General features: G+C 43.3%; 2 protein-coding genes across 2 annotated transcripts; one reads left to right on the top strand and one right to left on the bottom strand.

Moving 5' to 3' along the window:
* Window positions 1–27: 27 nt before the first annotated feature.
* PtA15_14A80 (uncharacterized protein) lies at window positions 28–2769 on the bottom strand (the record flags this gene model as incomplete). Its single annotated transcript, XM_053163252.1, has 14 exons — window positions 28–180; window positions 297–402; window positions 516–591; window positions 697–710; window positions 806–824; window positions 900–977; window positions 1056–1441; window positions 1529–1535; window positions 1654–2094; window positions 2161–2217; window positions 2293–2366; window positions 2461–2483; window positions 2552–2618; window positions 2711–2769. 14 exons carry the CDS (start codon window positions 2767–2769, stop codon window positions 28–30), a joined length of 1560 nt encoding a protein of 519 aa, XP_053026754.1.
* A 3266-nt stretch (window positions 2770–6035) lies between these two features.
* On the top strand, window positions 6036–9128 carry PtA15_14A79 (uncharacterized protein; the record flags this gene model as incomplete). The annotated part of the gene is made up of 6 exons (XM_053163250.1): window positions 6036–6965; window positions 7132–7855; window positions 7939–8082; window positions 8183–8288; window positions 8385–8680; window positions 8776–9128. The coding sequence occupies 6 exons, from the start codon at window positions 6036–6038 to the stop codon at window positions 9126–9128; spliced, it is 2553 nt and encodes an 850-aa protein (XP_053026753.1).
* Window positions 9129–26175: the final 17047 nt, after the last annotated feature.

Genomic DNA, 26175 nt, shown 5'->3' with positions numbered 1-26175 from the left:
TTTACAAATTCCTAGAACTGCCAAGTATCAAGCAGATGTAAATATATGTGAAAGCATTTTGTTGATATTAGGGACAAAACCTGTGTTCTTTTGATCATCATGGACCAATGGTCCACTGAAAGATTGCCGGGCCCAAAATACCCAAGACAAGATGATCCAGGTGATTAGCACTCCTAAAACCTGATTGGCAAAAAGAGAAGAGACAATCGAATCAACACGACAGGTTACAAGCAAACCCTTGGGTGAGGTGGGTCATCATCAATCACGAAAGAAAATGCACAAAAAAAACACTCAACTACGGGTGTATAATTCAAAGTTTCTGGTGTAATTGGAGTGGCGGTCGGAAGACAAAAAAACACAGTTATGACGATGATCCACAAGCATGATATGATTCTAATTGGCCTGGAGGCTCTCCCAGACATAAATGACGGCAGAGTGGGTATTTTAGTTTTTGTTCATCTCGCCACGCGGCGGTGGAGTGGAAAAGGATACTAAGGAAATTTGGAGGGACAAACATCGACCACATGTGTAAACGGAACGGCCCTTTTTTGAATCGTGCATCCCAGATCACTGACAAAAGAATTGGTAACCCTATGATTCGAAGCATTGACAAAAATGAAGCGAAGGAAAGATGACTATAAGTTGGTATCTGTGAATATTCAAACAAAGCTTCAAGCAAGAGACGGGCATACATACCATACGATATGTATCTGTTTGTCATCATATCACCGGAAAAAACAGACAACAAGTTCATGAGATTAACTCGGAGCTCTTGGGGGTTTTGATCAGTCCTGTATACACGCACAATCCAATGGTTGCGATGCCTATCCGGAAGGATAAGATATATTCAGCCAACCTATCCAAAAATCACAGGATGATTTTGCCTGGATTGGACTAACTCGTAGCGGCGGTGAATGCAACAGATGAGCCGAGGCTTGGTAGAGCTAGCAGAAAAGCCAAAACAACTGCAAGCCAAACTGAAAGGATTTGGATTCGTCTATCTATAAGTTGTACTATGCCGGTTGATCGGAAGATTTAAAACAAGGAGGGCGCACCGGTGTTAATAGGACAATCAAATTTGCGATCAACCACGCCGAATATTTTCCGCGGAAGACCGCCATCTCTGGCGAAAGCATACATCATCCTACTATTACTCGTCACCGAAAACAATCCACAGTGCCAAACGCATATGATAATCAAACCCATGGCAACCTGTGCACCAACGGGCCCAAAGACATCTGCGAGGATTTTGAAGACCGGTTGTGGGGCACTGAGAGTTTCCTCGAAATCTTGTATCGAAAACAGGAGTGCTAAAATCACTCCAAAGCCAAAAATAGCCGAAACTATGATCGATGTTAATACTCCTAGCGGCGCCGACCACGCTGCATTTTTCGTCTCCTCGGACATGTGAGCACTTGCATCAAACCCGGTGATTGTATATCTGTTTCCAGTTCATGGAAATTGAATGACATGGTCAACTTTGCACTTCACTTGAAAAAAAGTCTTCCTAGATTAAAATTATCCTTACTGCGCAACTTTGGGAGATAATTCAATTCATGTTAATACTCCTTCCTCTTTTCAATAGAAGAAGAACCTCCTGCCAAACCGGTTTACATATATGCTTGGATTTTCATGAAGAAGAGCAATACGCACACAAAATCCCACATGCAGCTACGTAGGCGGGCGAAGCGCGCTCGCTCCAGCCACCAGTACCGTCATAGAACTTGAAAAAGACGAATTCAGGGGTTTGATGAACCCTAGCCTTTGCTGATAAGATAATAGCCAGCGCGCCTACACCTAGAGAGTGTAAAACGATGGAAGAATGATTGAATAGTCTCAAAAGCCCAACACCAAACGTATTGATAAGTCCATGAGAAATGAGAAGGCCTGCATGAATCCCGATGAGTTTTCCCGAGGTGGGTGTATATCGATCCGGATGAATGGCTTCAGCAGTGGACGAGATTAGATTCGCGCATCCGTAGTTGATTCCAGCTGTGACCGCTACTTGTCCAACTAAATTGAACCAGCCAGTGATCCACGCTGCAAGTGCAGATTGGGTAGGTTTTGCGAGAACGGCTGACCAGAAGTAAGGACCTGCGTAAGGGGGAATGATTCAGTAGATGAGTGCCACTATCCACCCGTCAGAATGTGAGCCCTCACCCCCGCTGGTCGGAATGGCCGAGACGATTTCTGACATGCTTAATCCTACCAAGGTGGCTACAAATGCCACAAGTGAATTTCCTTAGCTTTCAGTAAAGCACCGATGGAAATTATATCTTTGGACATACATACTCATAATTGAGACGCCAATCCAACCCCACGTCATCACTGCTGGTCCCCCTACATTGAGACCTGTCGAGAATAGGCTACGAAGGGGAGTTCAGGATATGGATACGAATTTCTTCAAGTTCGAGTACGCAATCCGATAAGCAGCGGAAGATGGGGAGATTGGATGCTTACGTTGTGATTCCAGTTACCACACTCTATTGATCAGTGCAAGCAATCAGACTCAGCAAGAAATGTCATCGAATTTAAATTTCAGGTTACTGACGATGATGGAGAACGAGACGCCGAAATTTTGAAGAAGATTCCAATCCCTCTTCAGTTCCTGCTGATAACTGTAAATGATAAAACCGGAACAGAAGGAAAGTTCAACTTGAACTCGACCAGAGTAACTTATCACGCAAGCATCGCTACGAAGATGTCTTACCCCATCTGGGCCAGAACGGCTTCATCATATTTCATTTTCCCTTGAAGAAGAGTGACCATCTTGTTCTGCAAACGCTCTTCCCAGCCACTGGTCCAGCCTCCAAAGTGTCTAGATATATCTTGCGTTCCTCGCGATGACTGCAGAGCGTCGCTGATCGAAAAATGCTGTGTGCGGCTGTACTGTTGATGATGGTTTCTGCGCTCAAGAAATGAATAGGGAAATACCTGGTCGATAGCATTCAATCCACCCTGTCTTCATCCAAGTGGTGATCTACACGAAACCAGTCAATCACAGCAGTTGTCAGAATGGATGGCGGAAGGGGGCCGGGAGCGGATTTTTCAAGCTTGGATTTTCCTCACCCAGCCAAACTTTACTGGGATAGTCCATGCCAAATGATATCTAAGGCAAACAGAGTTGCAGTAGATCTATTTCGGCAAATCCCAGCAGCCAAATATCCAAACTGCAACCCATCAACTAAATCCCCAAGAGTTCATGTACTACCTGCCTCAGCCTGGCTTAACAAAGCCACTCAAACAAAGAATGCGGGGGAGCGTTCTCCTCAGGAAATGTGCCTGGGCCACCCCGCAAGCCTCCTACCAGAGACCACTCGTCGAGTTAAACAGGAGGACCTCCCAAAGATCTGGAAAGTCAGATCTGAGCCGTCAGATTTCAGACTTCGCAGGTAAACCTAGGTCTCCAAAGATCCCCAAAGTGATCCAGAGTTCCAGATTCCAGATTCCCCTGCAAAATCTGGAATTCCAGATTTATTCAAAGTCACTGGGAAGTCCTCCAATGGGGGACTTGAAGACTTCCCATCAAGATCTACAGACCCTGCAGAACCAGATCTGCAGCCAGAAAACCTTAATTTTTGCGGGGAAATGTTGTCCCAGGGGCTGCAGATCTGGTTCTAGAGATTGTCATTTGGTACCTGTTGGGGGGTACCTGCCACACTTCAAACCATGCTATCCACACCACCAGGCACCCGCAATGCAGGCAGAGGGTGCAGTAATCCTCAACTTTAAGTCCTGGATCCTTCACCTACTTGGCTGGTGGCTAAAAGTGTTCAGCGCTTGTTCTGAAGTGTGGCAGGTACCCCCCAACAGGTGCCAAATTACAATCTCTGTATGGTTCTGCAGCCTTTGGCACAGCATTTCCCCGCCAAAATTAAGGTTTTCTGGCTGCAGATCTGGCTCTGCAGGGGGCTGCAGATTGCCAGGAAATCCTCAACTTCCAAAATTGTTTTGCTTAATTCTGCTGAGGAGCTCCTCTTCATGTTGAAGCAAGATCTGACAATTGAAATTGACTGAAATGTGCATGAGCACTCTGAATGGAATTAAAAAAAAAAAACAGGGTGTGGCTGGAAAATTTGTGAAGCCCCCGCGCCTTGCGGGGGTTCACAAGGAAATCAATCTTGTGATTCCCCAAGAGTAATTAGCCTGCACTCCTGTTTGATGTCCTAGCTGGTAGAGATCTGCCTTCTACATATCCTGGCTAACCTGTTTCCCCTTTTATGCAAAGAAACATAAAACATGAACAGATTGGGTCTCTGTGATCGTGCCACTATCCTTGACAACCAATGAAGGACTCTCCTCAATTCCTTACAAAGCTGACCTCTGGTTCCTGTGGAATCAGGTTTGGCAATAAATGGAACCCAAAAATCAATTGTCATGTCAAACCAATTATCTCATGGTGGTGCCCCCCCTCTTGGTTTTGAATTAAGGTGCTCAAATTTGAGACCATAAAGCTTTCAATGCACAAAATTGTAGAATTTTAAGTGATGACTTTTTATGTACCAACTACCATTTTAGAATTATTGCTCAAATTTGAGTGATTGGGTGGTCCACACTTTTTCAGCTTAGACTTTTATTAATTTATGGTGTTAATTTATGCAAGTGAAATTTGAACACCCTAGTGATTCAGTGGCTCAGTTCAGTAGAGGGAATTGGGCAGGTACAGTGGCCAAAACCCTTGCTGCAGGGTAAAGATAAGTGACATCATGTGACATCCCAGGTCCACCTGGGATGCACCTTCAACAATGAACACCACAACTGCCTCAGAAACTGCCTCATAGATTCTGCGGTGAGGCTGACCACCATTGGACCAGAGATCAGTGTTAAAATTATGATCCAGAAGGAATGAGAAGTGGGATGTTGAGATTGTTGAATGGACTCCAATGATCACAATGGAGGGGGCACAATGTGGTCAAACTCAGATTATGAGGAGAACCAATGATTTATATTTCTTGTACATAAGAAAGATTTTATGTATACATGTTTTGATAATGAATAAGGAAATAAGAATAAACTACATATAATGAATAAAGTAAGAAGGAGAAAAGGATTTGGATATAAAGACATAGTCATAGAGTCTATTCCTCAGGGTTCTAGACTACAAGAGGCAACCATAAATTCTAAGACCAGATCCAATAATCAGGCTGCAATCTTATTAAAAATCAAAATCAAAATCAACTAAATTTGAATTTTGGTGTAAGTAAGAGAGAAGAGACTGAAATTCAAACACTGAGAATTGCACAAAGGAGTCAGGACTCTTGAGGCAATAATCTCTTGATCAACAGCTCAAAGGGGAAACAAATCTGTATTTTTTTCTTCTTGATATTCACCCTGATTCCTTTGTAACTCCCTACACATCTCCTCTCCTTATTCCCATCTTTTTTCAAAAACATATCAAAGAAGTTGGAAAGTTGCTGAACATTTCATTCATTCTTTTTATCTTTTTTTCTACTTGTTGGGTCAATGATAGTCATTGCCTAATCTTTCTTGTCCATGATCAGACCCTGCATACCAAAAACTGCATCCTCAAAAGTGCATTGTGGCCCTCAAAAACAGATCAATTGGATGCCAGAATTCTCAGTGCGCCATAGATTAGAGATGGCAATTGGTACCTGCTCTTGTAGTTGTTGCCCTTCAGCAGGTACCCGCTTGAATCTATACTGTAAAATCAAACACTTGCACCCGCAGGCAGGCACCTGCATGGCTGGGCAGGGACAGAAACCTACCTGCTAAAGAGTGACAAGTACCCGCTGATGGGTGCTGAATGCCATCTCTACTCTAGAGTTCCTTCAAAGACAGTGTGAGTATTATTTGGAGCATACTAACATTGGGCTGCTGATCTAGCTTCAGCTAAGCCTTGCATGGTATGGTGATATCAGATGCCCCAACAATTTTGATGAGAACAAGTATTATTCCAACTGGGCAGTGTCTGATTAGGTAAGCAGTGTGTGGTGATGATGTAATCTCGCCGAGCCAGCCTCGACCCCACCAACATCTCGTCTCCCTCCCATCCGAGCAGCACCAGAACCAGCACCATGTCCTCCTTCCAGCCGCACCAGCCCCCAGACCACCATCCACTGCGCTCCCCCTATCGCAGCCATCTCAACCCCTCAACCGCCAGCCTCAACCCCAGCCCGCCCCCGCCCCAGCAGAAATCCTCACGGCTGCCCCCGAACGCACAGACGATCGACTTCGACGAGGGCGTGCTCAGAACGCTGTGTGGGCTCGAATGCGGCTTCCCGCTCGTGATCGACAGACTCAAGCAGGCTGTCGGAACCAGCAGGGAGGTCGGCCTCTTCCTCAAGAAGAAATCCCAGCTCGAGGAGGAGTACGGCATCAAGCTCGCCAAACTGGCCAAGGAGAGACTCGACGCTTATACCCATCTCGGCGGCGAAGTCAAGGCGGGCAGCTTTGCCCGACAGTACTGCAACTTCCTGGCCACCCACGAACGAATCGCAATCGAACGCACCGAATACGGCGCCAGACTGAACCTGATCGCCGACGAACTGGCCAACTTGGGCAAGGAGGTCGAGCGGGTCAGGAAGGCGAACAAGGATGTCGGCTGGCGGCTCGAGAAAAATCTGGCAGAGAGCGAAGGACTGACGGAGAAGGCTAAAGCCAAGTTTGACGTGACCGTCGAAGAACTCGAACGGGTTCTGATGTCCCGACAGGCCGAAAACCCTACCGGTGCGCCCGGCACCGGTCCCGGTGGTTCCAGCAGCGCCGGCATCTCATCCAATCCATCCTCTTCGTCCAGTCAACCCAAATCACAGGCCAAGGCAATCGGCAAGGCTATCTCAAAACTGGCCGCCAAAGGTACAAGATCCGCCGGACACCTCGCCCGATTGGAGGATGATGTGCGCAGTCGGATGGGCACGGTGTCTGATGCCTACCGAGCTCAGGTACTGGCTACTCAGCAGGTTCGACAGGAATACTTCAACTTGCAGCTACCAAGGATCTTAAGAGTTAAGTGATAGAGCTCTCACCACCAGCCTCTTCCATTTCAAACTTACCAAGGGCTAACGTTTGACATACAAAACAATCAAACTTATCAGATGGCAGACCAGCACAAGCTGACGCTTGCGTTTTTTACCCCCTCTCTCTCTTGCATGATTTCACCGACTTGAACAGACGCTCAAAGAACATTCAGACGAAACCGACTTGGCGATTCAATATTATCTAGCAAACTATTCGAGTTTATCCGAATCATTACTCGTCAATGAGGCATTGTCAGTTTCAGCATTACCAGCCGAACGGCGGAAAGGCTCGGTAGACGACTCAACTCCAAGTATCAGCGTAGAGACAGAGAATGCGGGTGGATCATCAATGCCGTTGCCATATGGGCTAAAAGATATCGTCCAATCTATCGACAATCGGGCAGACTTTAAAGAATACATGGCCAACTATGCTGCCCATTTTAATCAAACTCATCACGCCCAACTAAGCTCTCAAACCGGACTTCATTCTCAATCCTCAGTCGTCACTCATCCTCCCCCACCCTCTCAAAACCCTGCGATTTCCTCCTCAGGCCAATCCGGATCACTCGCTTTCAACCAACAGCAGCAGCAGCAACAACAACTACAGCTACAGCAATCTATGAAAGTCAGCAGTCAGCACACGGGAGAATCCCCGCGAACCAGTATTGGTTCCAACGTCTTGACAATAGAGAACAAAAAGACGTTTGGCGTCGATCTGGCTACCCAGATGATGAGAGATGGGATCGAAACTGTGCCCAAAGTGGTCGAGAAATGCATCGAAGCTATCGAAAAAGCAGGCGGTATCGACATGGTTGGCATTTATCGTTTGTCTGGTACAACATCTAAGATTGGTAGATTGAAACAGAGGTTCGACACAGGTATGGACATTCCTCCATGATCATCATAACCAGCCCAAGCGCCTCCGCTAACCTCTCGATTTGATAATATTCATCATGATCAGATATTGACAATGTCAAACTAGAAGTCGGGGACGAGAATCAATCAGAGATTAATGACATCGCGGGAGCAATGAAGCTGTGGTTTCGAGAACTACCGGAGCCGTTGCTAACATGGAATTTATACGCCTCGTTCATTGAAGCTGGCCGTTTTGAGTCAACCCTTCCCTTCTGCCGTCCTGCCATAGAAGTATAACAAAGCATCAAGTTTTGTTGATAGTTGTTCTTGGTTTACTTAATCCGATCTAGGAATCGAGAATAACCGACTGAGACATATCAGGTTGCACGAACGAGTCAATGAGCTACCTGATCCGAACTATGCGACCCTGAAATACCTGATGGGCCATTTAGACAAGTTTAGTGATTTTTTAATCATTCAGGCCGTCAAGCAAATCAAAACTTCTACATACTTCAAGTCCTCTTGACACATAAATCATTTGAATATCTACAGGATCCGAAGGAACGAATCGCTGAATTCGATGGGGTCCTCTAACCTCGCGGTGATCTTTGGACCGACACTGTTATCGCCCCCACCGATTAACTTTTACCATCATCAGCATCACCAACTAGGCGGAGTCGAGTCGCTCCAAAATAACAGTAGTAATCATATCAACAAAAACAATCCCTTGGGTAACTCGATCAATCACAATGGGATCAATTCGGCCCTCTCATCCGGCAATAACGCCTTGCAAGATATGTCCGTCCAGTGCAAAGTTGTCGAAACTATCCTGGAGCATTATCGAGAGAGTTGAGTAACTTTTTTTTTTCAATGATAAAAAAAGGAGGGGTAACAATCAGAGAAATGAAAAACTAATGGTCATGTGGATGTGAAAAATGAACAGTTTTTGTGGATGAAGGAGAAGAAGAGAACGAGGATGATGATCTGACGAGTGGGACGGGCGGGACGGGCGGGGGAGTAGAAGTGATGAGCGGCGGGACGAGTGTTGGGACGGGCGCAGGGGGGCCGATGGGGAGCGGCACGGCGACGACGACGAGCGGGAGCAGCAACCAGAACCACTCCGGACACGTGACCCGAGCCTCTGAGCCGTCGATCGACCTGTCCTCGGTCTCGCTCTCTCAGGAGGCCGCCAGGCTTAGTCGCACCGTCCTCTCTCCTGATCATCTCCCTTCGCTTCCTGATGAACACCTCCCCGGCAACCCCTCTGGCTCCGACCACCCACCCGTCTATAAATAGCCTCAGTCCCCCTCCCCCTTTTTTGTATTGCTTTAATTGCTTATTGCGTTTCTATCGCGTCTTCTTTTGTAACTTTGCTTCCTTCTGCCTGATCCCCACTTGTGTCCCCCAATACATCATTCTTCTTTTTTTTTTCTGACTCTTCTATATTTTTCTGCGTTTATGTGGTCTTATGGACTCCAGTTGATTCACCTCCCCCACCTCGTGCATTATCAATTCTTCTTCTTCTTAATTTATCATTTCTTATATAATTGTTAGCTCTCATTGTTCTCTGGCTCGCCTCGACTCAAACTCATTTCAGTTGTTCTTTTTCTACTCTTTCTTCTGCCTCTTTTTTTTTTGTTGAACAAAAAAAAGAACAAGGGGCTGCAGAAGGGGCGTCTTTGTGGATTGTCATCCATGTTTCTTTCTCTGTGCATCTGTGTGTAGCTACGGAAAAAATATGATCTGTTTGGTACTTTTCATTTCATCTTTTAGAAAAAGTGATGATTTATGCATGCATAAGTCAACTTTGAACACCATAATTGGAGATTGATGTGTTTAAGAGCATATCAATTGAACAACTCTGTAGCCCTAGCTTAACTAAGCCTCTCGAACGGAGGGTCCGGGGGACCCCGCCCGGAGGGCTCTCTGCAGGAGAGGCTTATGAATAATGTCTGCAGGCTGGCAGACAAAGGAAGGATTTTCAATCATAAAAACACAAAAACACAATTTGAAATTCACCAAAATATGTACAAGAAAAACTGAATAGACAGTTTTCTTGGCAGTACTGATGGGCACCCTCCCCCAAGTTTTTGAGGCATAAACTCCAAAACCAATTGAAGGAATCCGTTTTGGAGGTCAAAGGAATCCTGGAGGATATTCCATTGCACTGAAGATCCAATTTTGGATTTTCTGATAATATGCACAATTGAATATCCTATCTGCAACAATTGGGTGGCTACAGGTGTAGGATCTGCAGATATCTGCAGGCTTGTGAATCCAATATCCACAAGGCATGAAGGTTGTAATTCCTTGGTTTACATTTCTTTGTGTTTTTTTATTTTTAAAACATTAGTACAGCAAAAATGATAAAGATTGGGGAGATGAGACCAGCGCCATTTGAAAGCTGATATTGAGAAGTGTAATTTGGCTCTGGGGCAGGTCCACAGGAGCTGAGGGGGAGGCTGGGAGATGCTAAGTATTTTTCCTCCAGCCATTGGTGATTTATTTCTCAGCCAAAATTTTGACTTTGTGCACAAGTCCCTCCCTGTGGGAGGGGCCGCTTTGCGGCCAGCCACAGTGAGCCTCCCACCAGGGGGGACTTGTGTCAAGTTAGATGTAGCCTGTCTGCAAGAAGGTAGGGGGGGGGGGGGGGGGGTCAGCTATGTAAGGCCATCCCTGCCCCACTATAAGGAAGCTTCATTGCCTGCTGTATTGGCAAATCTTGACGGCACCACTGAGAGGGTACATCTCAGGGAGCAAACAGTGCAAGAGCACAAGTAACTATATTATTAGCATAGAGCAGCGCAAGCGCAAGCTCAATATTTACAAACCGCATGAGACAATTACATAATGAATTAGGCCCCGTTTGGCAGCAGTGATGTTATGTAATAACCACTGCTTTTCTATAACCGGGCCTCACCAAGGCCCATATTGTATCACTTGCATGTTTGGCAGATTTGAGAAGTTATGAGGGTCATCACAACTTTCCTCATCACTCCTCATCATCCCCGCCATTTCAAATATAGTACCCCTGAGGGTGTGTTTGGGGTGATATCGGCACCCTTACACAACACACCCCCAACTCTAAATACCTCTGTTACTCCCCTCAATGGCCGGTACAGACTTTGTACCGGTCACCAAGCGGAGTACACACTCCAATCAATGGGATGGTCATCAAAGGGACTTTGTATTCTCCCCAATGACCATTGGTCATTGAAGAGACTATGTATTCTCCTTGATGACCATTGGTCATTGAAGAGACTATGTATTCTCCTTGATGACCATTGGTCATTGAAGGGACTGTGTACATATTCTCCTCAATGACCATTGGTCAAGGGACCATGTATTCCCTTTGATGACCAATGGTTATTGATGGGACTATGTGTTCCCCAAAAGGGACTCTGTATTCCCTTTGATGACCGTGTACCGGCCATCATCGAGAGTCAGAGGAGTTAAACACTCCATTGGGCTTGCCGGCATGTTTGCTTGATGGCCGGTATTTACCGGCCATGGAGCTTGTTATGTAGGAAAGCTGTATGACACAAGAGGCAGCCAAACACTTGTGTTATGTTGAAAGATATGAAATTCAAGAGTGATGTGCATCACATTAGGTAAGTGCACCACATCACATAACATTAATGCTGCCAAACAGGGCCTTAGTATAAATTGCATGAGACAAGTATATGAATTAAAGGGTATCCCTAAAGTATAGAGTAGAAAAGAAGTAAACAAGATAAATTTAAAGGGAAGGGTGTTACAGAAAGATCTGCCCCAACCACAAGTTGAGCAGCAGAACAAGGTCTATAAAATAGAGAGCAAGGGTGTGCTGTGCCTGTTGCAATGCCAAAAGCACATATGCAAAGGTATTGTGATAGTACAGTTACATACATGTGAAACCCATTATACAAGGAGGAGCCAGTCTTACACAACAGTCACAACATTTACGTACATACACCCTTTGGTCACCACAGCAGATTGGACAGAAGAATACACAATGGGGACACAAGGACAGGGAAGGAGGAAGGAAGGAGGATCAGAGAGAGGCTTTGACCCCCAAATCCTGGAAAGAAGGAATATTCTAGTTAGGTGCAGAGTGCATGGAAGGTGGCTTGGTTACATAGCAACACATTCTGAAGGCTATGGAAGGTGGCTTGGCTACATAGCAACACATTCTGAAGGCTATGGAAGGTGGCTTGGTTACGTAGCAAAACATGACATCAGGCAGTGCAATATATGCAGGCAGATAAGGTGTACAAAGATTGTCACTGCAGCATAATTTCCTCATTGTTTGTGTGGCTGTGTAGTACAGGTGTACATATGCTGTGCAACTGAGATCCCCTGCAGCTAAATTCTGTTGGATGGAGAGCTCTGGAATCAATAGATTACACATGGAAGAGAGGAAGAGAGACTAAGTATCCTATGTACAAATACTTGTGACAGGTGTTGCAGTCAAGATGTACCACAGTGTCACAAAAAATTCCCTTGCACACATTCCCCTGGATCTAGAATCCCTCACTCTTCAATAATCTCTCTTTTTACCCATCATCCTACAGAGGTCTGGTCACATATGGTAGTTCAGCAGTGGTAGTCTTGAGTAGTGTAGAGTCAGTCAGCAGAGTGTTAGTGAAGTATTAGAACCAACAATTAACAACCAAACAACAACCAACCAATAACCAAACAACAACCAACCAATAACCAACCAACAACCAACCAACAACCCATTCTCCTTATTATCATATTAGTAGTAGTAGTAGAAGAAGTAGTAGTAGAACAAATTATAACATCAACAACAGTAGAAGACTTATCATAAAAAAAGTGGTGGGCCGCTACGCTACATTTATTCTGTAGTTTAGCACAGCATAGCGGATCTAAACTACAAATGACGGGGTTTTCTGTTAGCGGACAGTGGTGATTTCCCGCTACCGCTAACAGACACCCCTTGAAACTACAGGGCCTCTATCGCCGCTATCAGTGCTAGCAGTGCTATTCAAACGCTAAAAATGCTGATAGCGCTGTTAGCGCCCGTTAGTGTAGCGTAGCGGGCGCTGCAGCTAACGGCACTGTGTCAGGAACTACGCAAAGCTAAACTAGTGGATAGCGCACGCTATGGATAGTTTAGCGTAGCGGCCCACCGTTGATAACAACCACGTTATCCATAGTTATAACCAGTCTGAAAACGCATTCAATTAGATATTTACATCTGATAGAAATTACTATATTAAAGTAAGAGCTATCTTGGAATCTGTCACATTTTTTTTCTTAAATATTGATTACAAGACTCTTGGTTATTTGCATACATAGTACTATTAGAGGGGCAGGTCTTTCAAACCACCCATAAATTGTAATAGCCTTTCAACCTATTTATTTCCCCCTCAAAGGAACTTTGATTACCCATCCATCCCTGGTCTCCTACAGTGGTCATCCCTTGATTTACCCATTGGTAGCATTTCAAGTATTCATCAACTTGACAAACACAATCAAGTCACACCCAAACCAACCTTCTGCAAAGAGGCTGTACTTGCAGGTGTGGAGCTGAGTCTTGGAAAAATTACAGACAGAGAGGGGTATGTCCCCCATGCTCCCCCTCTGACAACCGCCAGCTTGAACAATTTCACAAGGGAAGACACTTATGCGGACACCCTCTTGCAGCCTTCAGACAGAGACCAACTAGTTGAGTGTTGAGCTACAACTGCTGTCTTTCGCATCCCTTCCACACCACCCTTCCTTCCCCTCCAATCCAATTGATTGCTATCCCGCTGAGCTCCTTGGTACCTACCAGCCTTGTGTGTTGTGACCCAAGCTTCATTCACTCAACAATCCAGACTTCTCAATCAAAAATATATGACATACCAGCAAGGCGCAATCAGCGGCTCCATTTGCCTTCTTTCTCCACATTTCACACTTCTTCCTTATCTTCCCACTGTAGAGATGTGCAATAGAGTTTTTCCTGTATCTTTTTGTTGCTTGATAGTCCTCCTAACATATATTCATTGTATTTACATATTGGCTCACTGGTTGCTTTTTAATCATTAAATCTAGGTCAAAAATTCAGTTATTGGTAACTATTTGCTTTGATAACTAATTTGTGGTTTCTTTTCAAGGATATAAGCCACCAAAATCTAACTTACAGATAAAATTAATGGATAACTTGATAACGTAACTGCCCACCCTTGCATACATCATTCATTAGTATCATAGCTACATAGGACTTCAGATTTTACATAGTTCCATTACAAATTCTTCCTTCATATGATATCAGCAGTAAATTCCTTTGTAGTTCTTGTAGCTATTACCAAATGCTCATCTTCATTATGTACATTCCTTGGACCTCATATCTGTTACTTCTGCTCATCATTATTTCATCTTTTACATAGTTACATTTCATATGCACTCTTTGGTCATTGTACCTTCATCATTACTGCTCATCTTCAGAGTTTGTTACTATGTGCTCATCATGTATTACCCCCTGTAGTACTTCTCACATATGTAAAAACCCCTCTAGATGTTGTATCCCCCATCATGCACTTTCCACTACATCCCCTCTGTAGCACCTTTTTACATCACACTTAGATACACTTTCATCACCCTAGAAATATAGCTCCCTGCATATATCTCTTTACCTTTTACCTCAGAGCCTTGACTCATCTCACAGTGTCTCAAGGGCTTCTACCTTTTACTCCCCTCATCTCTCACTTCTCATCTCTCACCCAGTAGGATTGATGTACCTAAACCCATTAGTGTTAAAGCCATCTAAGTCAAAGATATTAATAAAACTATGGATTTAGATTGCCAATAATAGAACCAGAACTAATAACAAGTGTTAGAACAATTGGAACAACAATAAGAAATAAGAAATAGTCATACCAGTTGAGAAGATTTTATATGTAATAAAATAGAGAGCCAGACAAGGATTTATAGAAAGAGGACTGTAGGATCGCTAAACATGGAAAGAATTAGTACATTATGAATCGGTCCGAAAGATTGTGTTCTTTTTCTCACCGAATGATCAGGATTCTGGGAGATGAGAATCAAAAGGAAGTTGATCGAAAGTATGCCGATGATGTCGACAAGAGTTGATTGAGCTGTCGAGGAATCGGAAGCAAAGAATGTCGAAGATTATGAGGAGTTGAGATCGACCAAATTTTGAAGAGGGAAGAGAATAAAAGAAATACAAACGGGTGAGAAAGTGACGACGGAAAGGGAAAGGAGTAGAGAGGAGTTGAGCGTTTTTAGAAGAATAACTAGAGTTGTTATTAGCTTAAGATTAATAGACTTGAGGATGACATTCAAGTCTATCAGGATCGACAGGATACTCGGAGATGTGAGTAAGAGTGTGAAGAATGTGTTTTTTGTCAATAGTGAGAAAGAAAGGAGGGAGGAGCGAGTCGAAGAAGGAAGGGAATCCCGAACAATTGAGCTGACGATCATCGCATGACTGAATGATGTCATCAATGATGTCATACTCTAGAATCGGAACAGCGGAGAGCGGAGAATGAGGCGGAGCGTGTAGCGCCACTAGCGGAGAGCGGAGAATGAGGCGGAGCGTGGAGCGCCACTAGAGCGCACCCTAACTAGAGCGCACCAGAATTCCAACACCCCCCGTGATTTGATGGAAAAAGAACACAAAAACATAATCCTCTGAGCAAATCCAGTGATTCTAAGTTTGCCGCTTTTGTCAGAGTGTCTGCCACCATATTGTCCGAAGGTATCAGTTTGACAACGATTTCGTTTGAGTTGTTCAGATCTCTCAGCCATTTAGCTTTGATATCGAGATGTTTAGTTTTCGAATTTGATCCAAAATGATGAATTTTGTCGACGAGACCTTTATTGTTGACGTGAAATCTTGTAGATTTGAGTTTGTCTTGCAATAGTTCTTCAATGAGGAAGGCAATCCAACGATTTTCTTGCGCACCGTCAGACAGAGCATTCAGTTCAGCATCGGTCAAGGAGAGGGTAATATTCTTCTGTTTTTTACTTCCCCAGGCAATCGGACAAGATTTCCAAAATGCAATCGTCCCTGATCGAGAAAGTCTGGTTTCGAGATCGTCGGCCCACGTCGCATCCGTGTAGAACTGAATCTGATTTGTGATGTCAGCCGAATCCGGTCGAAGAGCCAGCGAGAGATGAGCGGTTCCTTTTAGATATTTCCAGACATGAAGTACCTCCTTCCAGTGAGTGAGGCCTGGAGCGTTGTTGTATCTTGAAAGAATGGATACGGCCGCGGCAAGATCTGGACGAGTCCGACAAGCTAAATAGTTTAACATTCCGGTGAAGGAACGATAGTTGATTTTTAACTTGTCAAACTCCTCACGGTCTCCGACCGCCGCATCCATTAGCTGAACACCAACGGACAAGGGAGTTTTTACTGGTCAACATTCCTGCAAACCAATTAGATTTAAACCTTTGTTAATTAGCTTTAGCTGCGACAATGTAATAGAGTTTTTGGTTTGATTCAAATCCATACCCAGAAGTGTATCCGGATCGTGTGCTGTAGAATTTGGAAATCGTTTCAAAAAAGCTGATTCGAATTGATCGACTTTCCCCACAACGATGAGATCATCGATGTGGAAAAAGATGAAGGAGACTTTGTCGTTGTGAATAAAGAGACAAGGATCTGAAGTTGATTGATGAAACCCGGTCTTGATAAACCAACGAGTGAGTGTGTCATACCAATTCGCAGGAGCTTGTCGTAATCCATAAAGCAATTTTTTCAGCTTCAGAAAAGGAGATTTCCTTTTCGAACCTTCCGGCGTAACGATCCAGACATCTTCTTTTAGGGGAGCGTACAAAAAAGCGCTCTTTACATCAAATTGTCGTACAGGAAGATGTTTATCAACTGCGAATGTCAATAAAACTAGGAGTGAGGTGAATTTTCCAGTAGGGGTGAAGGTATCGCCGCAGTCCACTCCTGGAATTTGCATTGATCCCTGAATACACAATTGTGCCTTCTTCCGCTCGGCTGCCGACAACGTTTCCGGTTTAGTTCAAAAAATCCAAAGCGTTCGTAAAAAGGATTCCGGTTCTTTCCATTCATCTTCCCATACTTGATGATGTTCAATGTTACCAAGTTCTTCATCTGCAGCTCCACTCCACCCCTTTTTATCAGCTGATGCCATTGCTTTCTTGTAGCTTTTCGGATCAGTAGAAAGAAGCGTAAAATGAGTATATTTTGCTGGTTTAACGTTTGCGCTTTGGTCACGCAAGGTGCGTGCAGATGGGACAGGAATTGACTCTTGAGTAAGTGCCGGCGAAGGGTCCAATGATTGAAGCTGAGCGTCTACGAATTCTTCGTCTTGTGAATCATCAGAAACTTCACTAGGGGGTTGTTGAATTTCAATTTCGGTTTCATTTTGTTGAAGGAGCGGTTGTTCAAGCGGTTCGTCGGCCAATTTGTCTTCTAAACCAAAATCGTTACTCTTCTGGTTCGGAGACGGAGCGGATTGATAGTCCAGAAAATGAACATTTTTAGTTTGAACCATCTTTCCATCGTCTCCTAAAATACGCCATGATTGAAGTTCATCATTGTATCCAACTAAAGTACCAAGTTTTCCCTTTGGCATCAATTTTGAATAAGATTTAGGTGGTAAAATAAGAACCAAAACTCTGTTTCCTATAGGATGAAAGTAATCTAAAGGTAAGGATCGATTTTTGAAAAGAAGGAATGGAGACTTGTTTGATTTGTGAGAAGGGATTTGGTTTAAGGCCAGTGTTGATGCGTTAACTACTTCATTCCAAAGTCTTCTAGATAAGTTCGAGTCTTGAAGAGTAGTGCGGAGAGATTCAATGATAGTTCTGTTGAAACGTTCAGCCAAACCATTTTGTTGAGGCGTATACGAATCTGACGTTCTCATCTTGATCAGATTTTTTTCACAATAGTTGAATAGATCAACGTTGACAAACTCCGTTCCACGATCAGAATGGATGACCAACGGATAGGAACCAAATCGTTTTGCTTCATAATCAACAAACTTTTTAATGGTGTTTGGAACGTCGGATTTAGATACAATCGGTAATGCCGAGCAAAATCGAGTACAGCTATCAACTACTGTAAGAATGAACCAATGTCCCTCCCTTGATGTAGGATAAAGAGGTCCGACTAGATCCATGTGAAGTTCTTCAAAGGGTTTGGATGCCCGAGCATGCTTGGATTGAAATGATGCTCGTGTTACCTTAGCAACTGAGCAAGACTCGCAATCTCGAACTACTTTCAACGGAATTCCCAGTTTATTTCTCAATCGATGATAGCTGATGTGTCCCAAAGATTTGTGAAGCAGCTCAGCAGATGATAGATGACACTTGTGTTCATTATTTGCAAAGGTAAGACAAGGCAAATTGCCAATGTAATTACCGCTCATAATAGTACGATTCTCAAGACAAACTTTGAAGGAATTTGGGTGAAATTGAGCTTGATACCCGAGAAGTACTAGACAACAAACCGATAGTAGATTTACTACTAGATTTGGAATGAATAACACTTTATGTAATATAAGTGTACCAAATTCGTTTTGTAATTTGATTGAACCGATTCCGTTGATTTTTAGGGTGTCCGATCCTGAACTAGTATGAACTATGCCTTCTTCTGCGACATCAAGAGCAAAGAATAAGTTCCTATTCGCCACCATATGAGCAGAGGCTCCGGAGTCTAGTACAAAGGTAGTAGACGGTGGAGAAACGAAGGAATGGAAACTGCTGACACTAGATTCGACCGGAGGATTTTGAGCCATCTTTGGTCTTTGACCTGGATGAAGCATCCAGCACTTTGCGATCGTATGATCCGAGAGAGTGTTATGACACTCCTTCTTGCATCTTTTCGAAGGATCGGTGAACAACAAAATGACGGAAGGTCCAACGGAGGCTGTTGAAGAATGAGACACCGGTTTGGGATCGAGAGCACAGATTTGGAGGTGCTCATAAACTAGCGCAGGTGTGATAGGCGTATTATCGTGAGTAATGCGATGAGAAATGTGATTGAGTGAAACTGGAAGTTTTTTGATAATGTCGTAGGCAATGATGTCTTGAGGCAATTCGACTCCAACTTCAAACATTAGATTGATACAGACTTTGATGCGCGTTATTGAACCCAAAATGTTGTTAGAATCAAAGGGAAGCTGGTCAAACTCCTGTTTGACTCGGTTTCGATTGGCTTGTTGTGTAGAAGCAAAGTGATTAACGATTGCCTTCCAAATTTCCTTAGCCTTTCTCTTGTTGAGAGGAGTGACCACATTCATGCGCGTGGTAGTATCTAGCTTTGCCATAAGGACAGCGACTAGTCTTGTGTTCTCAAGATTGGTAAGAACGCCATTGGGATCCTTGATGCGAAGAGCTAGTCCTAAAAGCTCGAGTAAGTTATCGACGCAGAACCTCCAATCGGTATAATTATCCTCGGATAACAAGGGAATAGCTTTGATGGTGGTTTTGAGATAAACAGCGTGATCACGATTGAATCCGATTTCTTTTACAACTGTTTGAGCAGGGTCCTTGCTGGAAGAATTGATTGTCTTGTTTTGAGGGCTGTTCTGGTTAGTAGTGGTCATGATTGGTGATTTGGCGTCCATTGTTTTTAGCGTGCGATCGTTTGTAGCGCGTTTCAACTGTTAATCGTAATAAAACTATGGATTTAGATTGCCAATAATAGAACCAGAACTAATAACAAGTGTTAGAACAATTGGAACAACAATAAGAAATAAGAAATAGTCATACCAGTTGAGAAGATTTTATATGTAATAAAATAGAGAGCCAGACAAGGATTTATAGAAAGAGGACTGTAGGATTGCTAAACATGGAAAGAATTAGTACATTATGAATCGGTCCGAAAGATTGTGTTCTTTTTCTCACCGAATGATCAGGATTCTGGGAGATGAGAATCAAAAGGAAGTTGATCAAAAGTATGCCGATGATGTCGACAAGAGTTGATTGAGCTGTCGAGGAATCGGAAGCAAAGAATGTCGAAGATTATGAGGAGTTGAGATCGACCAAATTTTGAAGAGGGAAGAGAATAAAAGAAATACGAACGGGTGAGAAAGTGACGACGGAAAGGGAAAGGAGTAGAGAGGAGTTGAGCGTTTTTAGAAGAATAACTAGAGTTGTTATTAGCTTAAGATTAATAGACTTGAGGATGACATTCAAGTCTATCAGGATCAACAGGGTACTTGGAGATGTGAGTAAGAGTGTGAAGAATGTGTTTTTTGTCGATAGTGAGAAAGAAAGGAGGGAGGAGCGAGTCAAAGAAGGAAGGGAATCCCGAACAATTGAGCTGACGATCATCGCATGACTGAATGATGTCATCAATGATGTCATACTCTAGAATCGGAACAGCGGAGAGCGGAGAATGAGGCAGAGCGTGGAGCGCCACTAGCGGAGAGCGGAGAATGAGGCGGAGCGTGGAGCGCCACTAGAGCGCACCCTAACTAGAGCGCACCAGAATTCCAACAGATATCATAAGCCACACCTTTTTCTTTTTCTTAGTGTAAACCTCTCTCCATCAGCATTAGTCAAGAGGGCAGCCTCACCAGCACCTGTGGCCTCTTCTACATTATTAGTAGTGTATGTAGTTGACTATTTCCCCTCACAGCTCTTTCCTGATCTTTTAGGAGTTCCACAACAGTGTTCAGATCCCACAATATATCTCTGCCGGCTTTTGTAATCACCCATTGTGAACAGGCTCTGATCAATTCTCTCACCACCAGCTTTCCCAATGCCAAAAATATGCTATGTGTGTGGCATATCCAGAAGAATCTCCTTGCCAAAGCAAGCTAATTAATCAAGAATCAAGAGCAAGAGAAGGATATGCTTCAATATTGGTCAAATTTGTTGAAATTACAAACTCAGGCGGATTTCAGATCTTTTTTTGCCCGATTTTTCACAAAATACAGTTCCGCTTTTCAAAAATATGTCACAGAAACTTGGCTCCCAGTTGCTGAAAATTACTCAAACAGTTGGACTAGAAATATTACTCACTTCAACAATTGCACAAAGTCTCTAATGGAATCCGCCCATGCTTTCATCAAGTATCATCTCCTTGGCCCCCAGCACAGATTCACCTATGTCATCACGCTCATAAGCAATGCACTTGAATCTCAGTACCATGAAATAACGGCAAAATTCCATCAGCAGAAGATCACAATTCTGCAATACCTGGGCAATATTTTCTGCAACTGCCATGGTGTCATCACTAATTACGCACTACGTAAGGCCTTCAAAAATCTCGTGGATGCCAGGAAACTTTGTGGCAAGAAGGAGCAGCTCCATGGAGACTGCCAAAAACGCATGGGAATCCCTTGCAAGCATCAGCTCGCCGATGTCTTGGCATCAAAGTGCACATTCAGCCCTGGCATGTTTCATGCCCAATGGCATATCAAGGTGAGCCATCCCTTTTCCCATTCATATAATATCTTTTGGCCGGAGGTCCCTTTTTTATTTTTCATGGAAGTCAGAATTCTCAATTTGGGAGTTGGAAATTAGTTTTTGGGAGTCAGAATTAAAAATATGGGAGTCAGGAATACAAAAATTGGAGTCCACAAAAAAAAACAGCTGATAACACCAGGGGAGACTTTGACGCACTCTCCGGAGAGTGCCAGAGTGTAATTTTATGTTGATTAAGGTCTGATGTTAGTCACATGTGCATTAGGAAGTGATTAGTAAATGATTCAGAAGTGAATGAGAATTGTGTTGGGAGTTATGTGGGAGTGATTCAGAAGTGGATGGGAAGTGATTCAGAAGTGGGTTGGAACTTTTACCAGAATTGAGTTGTAAGTGAGTGTGAATTGTGCCAGAAGTTGAGTGGGAGTTAATAAACATAACTCATTCAGTTCCTAAGTGGAAGTTTAGGCCAAATGGAAAAAGGTTCAAATTATATTGAAAGCTAATTCAGCAAGAGCTTATGTTGAAATAATGTTAGATTCTAGTTCAACTCAATCATAAATAATCTTATCCAATAAACCTCCAAAAAATTCCTTAAAGTACCTTTCAACATGTTTACTTTGCAAAACAACAGGCAGAGTTAAAATCCCTTCTGGCAAAGCGTTTTGTTTTGACATTCGGATACACATTTTCAAAATTACAAAGCTAACTACAATTACTTGATGGCTAGACAAGTTTAACTAAAATTATAGTTTCTACCATATGAAATAATTGTGCTTTTGGCCCCAATCTTATGAATTGGTACTCAGCATATCACATCAAGCAAAAAAATGTGTGTAACGTACATATTTTTACAACATAATCTTACCAATTTACAAATAATTCAGAAAGACATGATTGCGCATAGGTCTCTGAGAGATTTGATATTCGTCTAAGGGACAGGGCTAATGATTTCAGTGTTTTGATATCTTTACCTTGAAGCATGTTTTTTGCAGATCCAATCGATGTCTTCTAATAGCATTTCACCACACATCGTTCCAGTATGTGATGGTGAGGAGCCCAAATACAAGGACCCAACAAAGCTAACAATAGATTTTAGGATATCATCATGGTCAATAATATTCTTGGGGTTGGATTGCCCCAATATATGGAAAGGAGACAACCTCCTTGCATGTTTTTCTCAGTTCCCGTCTTTACCACAAAAAACAATTGAATTATCCATTGCTCTCCAAGCATGTCTTCAACTTTCTGCCTCGGCCAATTTATCATATCTTTATCTTCTTCTAGTCCTTTTGGCCTGACCTCTGATGTCCCTCAGGTAGCCTTCCTTCAACGTGGGCACCATCGAGTTCATGTATATTGTGCACCGCAGAATAGGTTTGGTGATCTCAGTGAAAACCAAAGTCGCCATCTAGGTCCCCTGTTAGGACCAGTTTCAAGCTGTTCAACTCCAGTAACAAATCGAGATATCCCCCCCAACAATGTTTCCCTTGTTAATTTGCGTGCCTTTCTTGTGAAAAAGAATTGCATAGAGCCTCAGCTCAGGGGCTGCGTCTTCAGCCGTTTGGAAAACATAGCTCAAGTAGAATTAGCCTTCAAAACTGCAAACGTGGATCTCATCCCAATCTGGAACTACAACCCAGCTGTTTTCTTTGAAATTCCACAATTAACGTCTCAAACCACTCCAGATGGCTCGAACTCCAGACTACCCCCTTGGCTTTTGGCATCACTTCAACAGTGCCAAACAGATATGAAAACACATCAGCTATCCGCCCTAGAATTCCTCCTGAAGAATGAGGACCCAGAAAATCACAAGCCAGAAGCCTTGTGGTACCACAATGATAATGCCTGGCTTTGTGATCGCTTCGATGTCGAGTCTAATTCTAGCAAGACGAATTCCCACAATCACCAAAGGTCCCGAGGATCAATACTAGCTGACGATATGGGATTAGGAAAGACGTTGACAACACTTGCATTCATTCTGGCGACAATTGACAAAGGAAAGAGCTTTCGAGACGGTAATACCAACACACGATCAGCTGCTACTCTAGTCATCTGCCCTCTAGCAACCCTGTCAAATTGGCAAAACGAAATCAGTCTTCATTTCAGAGATCACGCAATAAATTACAAGGTATTCCACGGAGATGATCGGAAAAAATTATCGAAAGAAGACCTGCAGTCTGCAATGCTTGCCTTGACAACTTACGAAATGATTGGACAAGCGGTAACAAGAAACATACCAACCAGATTAACATTGAATCTCTGGACATATTTTGGTTCAGGATTGTCTTGGACGAAGCACAGTAAGTGAAATAATTCATGTGAATGAGCATTGGACTTGGTTCTGATTCATATTTCTGCATGATGATAGTTTGATAAGGAATCCAGAAACCAACCGAACCCAAAGCATCCATAACCTTCAGTACCAGTTTGTTCTTTGCTTAACGGGGACACCTGTCCAAAACAGATTGACTGACTTGCAAAGCTTGATCACACTATTGAAAATATATCCTTGGAGCGAAGAATGGGTCTGGAAGAGCTGTCTGGTTCCTCAAATGAATGTTGGATCTCGAGAGGCAATCAAAAGCTTGAATAGACTGATGGAAGCAATTTGTTTGAGAAGAACCAAGGACGTTTTGTTGAATCTACCAGAAAAAGTTGAGAAATGTGTTGTAGTGAACATCAGCTCAGAATGGGAGGATATGTTGAAAAATTTGCACCAGTCTTTTATCCAACTTTTTGGAAGGTTACGAGCGGCGGGGGAGAGATGGGATTCTTCGGAGTTTTTCAAACAGTTAACAATGCTTCGCCAATTTTGCAATCATCCGTTATTTGCACGATCAGAGATACACTTCCAACCTGAATGGCGATGGCAAGATTCGGGAAAGATCACGCGAACATAAGAGTGACCTTCACTCAACTACAACTTTATGACAGTGTCATGTTGCAATATTATCTTGCCGGGACACCCTCCCATCCCCAAACTCATACAATGCAGTCTTGCAAGGCATTCAAAAAGACAAACCAACACCTTTTCTGAACTCAATACCAAAGTACAAATCTAATTTCCCTGGGCTTCACGCTCAATACATATCAAATTTTCCTCACCACCTGATTAACAATAGTCAAAAAGTTGACAAAATGAGAACCACAATATTCTTTGAGGTAGTAACTGGACATTTCATTTTTGACTTTATGGGAACATGCAAAACGCCACAGGAAATGTGGTGTGTGTGACATGTTCCCTATACTATCATTTTTCTGTTTAAATTTTGGCTGAGAAAAACAACTAAAAATAATGGTGTGACAGAAGGCCATATCATGAATGCAGAGGCAATAAGGAGAAGGTTTTTTTTGGAATAGGAAGCCAATCTGGAATTTGAGGCATTATGGAGGGAGAACTCAGCAATCATTGAATGAGAAATTCTTGACTTCGCAACTTTACTCACTATCTATCAGCACTCGATCTTGCCACAACAGTGATCCTAACAAATTCCATCTCACTGAACAACATTTGGTGGGACTGTGCCTGGACTAATAAACATCAGTGGCCCTTTTTCAACACATGGGTCAAGGAACACAGGAATCAGCTGGATAATACGCTAAAAAATTACACTCAAAACAAACGTACCTTTTCCAAGACGGTTCCTCTTGGCGTCCCAAATTGCCTTGACATTTGGAACTGCCCATTTGGGAATACCCATATCATGTGCCCCCGAAGTCATTTTACCCTGACAGACAATATGCCATTTCCAGGCCTCCAATTCACGCTCTCGTTGGTTTGTGTTGGATGTGGTGGACTCGTGATCCTCATTTTCTGGCTCCCAGATCTTGAGTGCATTATCAATCGAGATCTGCATGTCTTGGAGCCATCTTACTTGGATGGGAGAAAGGGTACCACAAACGGGAGATGATTGATGGTAGGAAGGTGGTTCATCACCATAATACGGCATGACATATAACTCAGAACAACGAGAAATTGGTTTGGGATGTGATGATTTTCTTGCTCAATTCTGGTGGGAAAGACAGTGGGACCCACCACTAATTATGTGGAACAGTGTCACAAAATTCTTTACGGATTCAAGAATCATCTACCCCGGTCGGACAGGAGTGCTGCTGAATATGAAATTTGCGGGCATAAGGTGGTGGTATTTTTGAGAAGTTCAGAATGTACAAGGAATTATATGAGGATGCAGTGCAGCTTTTCTCAAACACCAATGTAGACTTTTTTATCTCCTCCGATTCCGAATCACATGATACCTGAGTGCATGTGTTATGATGACTCTATCTCCTGCATGAGGGTAGCACATGACTTGAATATACTCTCCAAAAGATTCTTTGTCTGGAATTCTTGCAGCCAATCACGTGCACAGCTGGTTATTTTGCTGTGTACACATATCTTTACTCAACAACAGAAGAGCAGTGTGATTTCATCTATCGGTGGTGATGATTTAAGGCTTGGGTTGGATCAAGTTTTCTCACGTGAAGTGTGAAGCTTGATTACCGCTATTTTATTCTTCCTTCCTGAAAAAGTCCGAAGTCATCTGCTCTGCCTATATAATTTGAGTTAAAGCCAACACATCATGTCCCGACCACCCAATTTGATTTGCCATTGCGAATTCTATGGGTGCAATAAGGCCCAGCATGAAGACGCGGGTGGTAGGGTTGCTTTGGGGAGGGTCTTGATAGGCAAAACGTACCATATGCACCAGAGGAAAGAAAAAATGCAACTGGAGAAGAATGCGACCACCCTTTTGCAAACTGGCCCCATCAACTACAACCAAATTGAAGTGAGCGAAGTTTGTTTTACAATCATAAAATTTATTTCTTGGGGCTGATGGATGTGTGGTTCAGACTGTTCCGACCACCTCCAACTCAAATCAAAGTGCCTCCACCACAGGGAAGGTGCCACACTTGGAGGAGAATTTTTGTAAACAGGTCATGATGCAGATGGCTGAATTTGTTTTAAAAAACCGGCTAAGCA

This window comes from Puccinia triticina, chromosome 14A (genome assembly GCF_026914185.1).
Source record: "Puccinia triticina chromosome 14A, complete sequence".
Lineage (NCBI taxonomy): Eukaryota > Fungi > Basidiomycota > Pucciniomycetes > Pucciniales > Pucciniaceae > Puccinia > Puccinia triticina.
The sequence above is the reverse complement of the archived record's forward strand: the minus strand, read 5'-3'. Positions and strand labels throughout refer to the sequence as shown.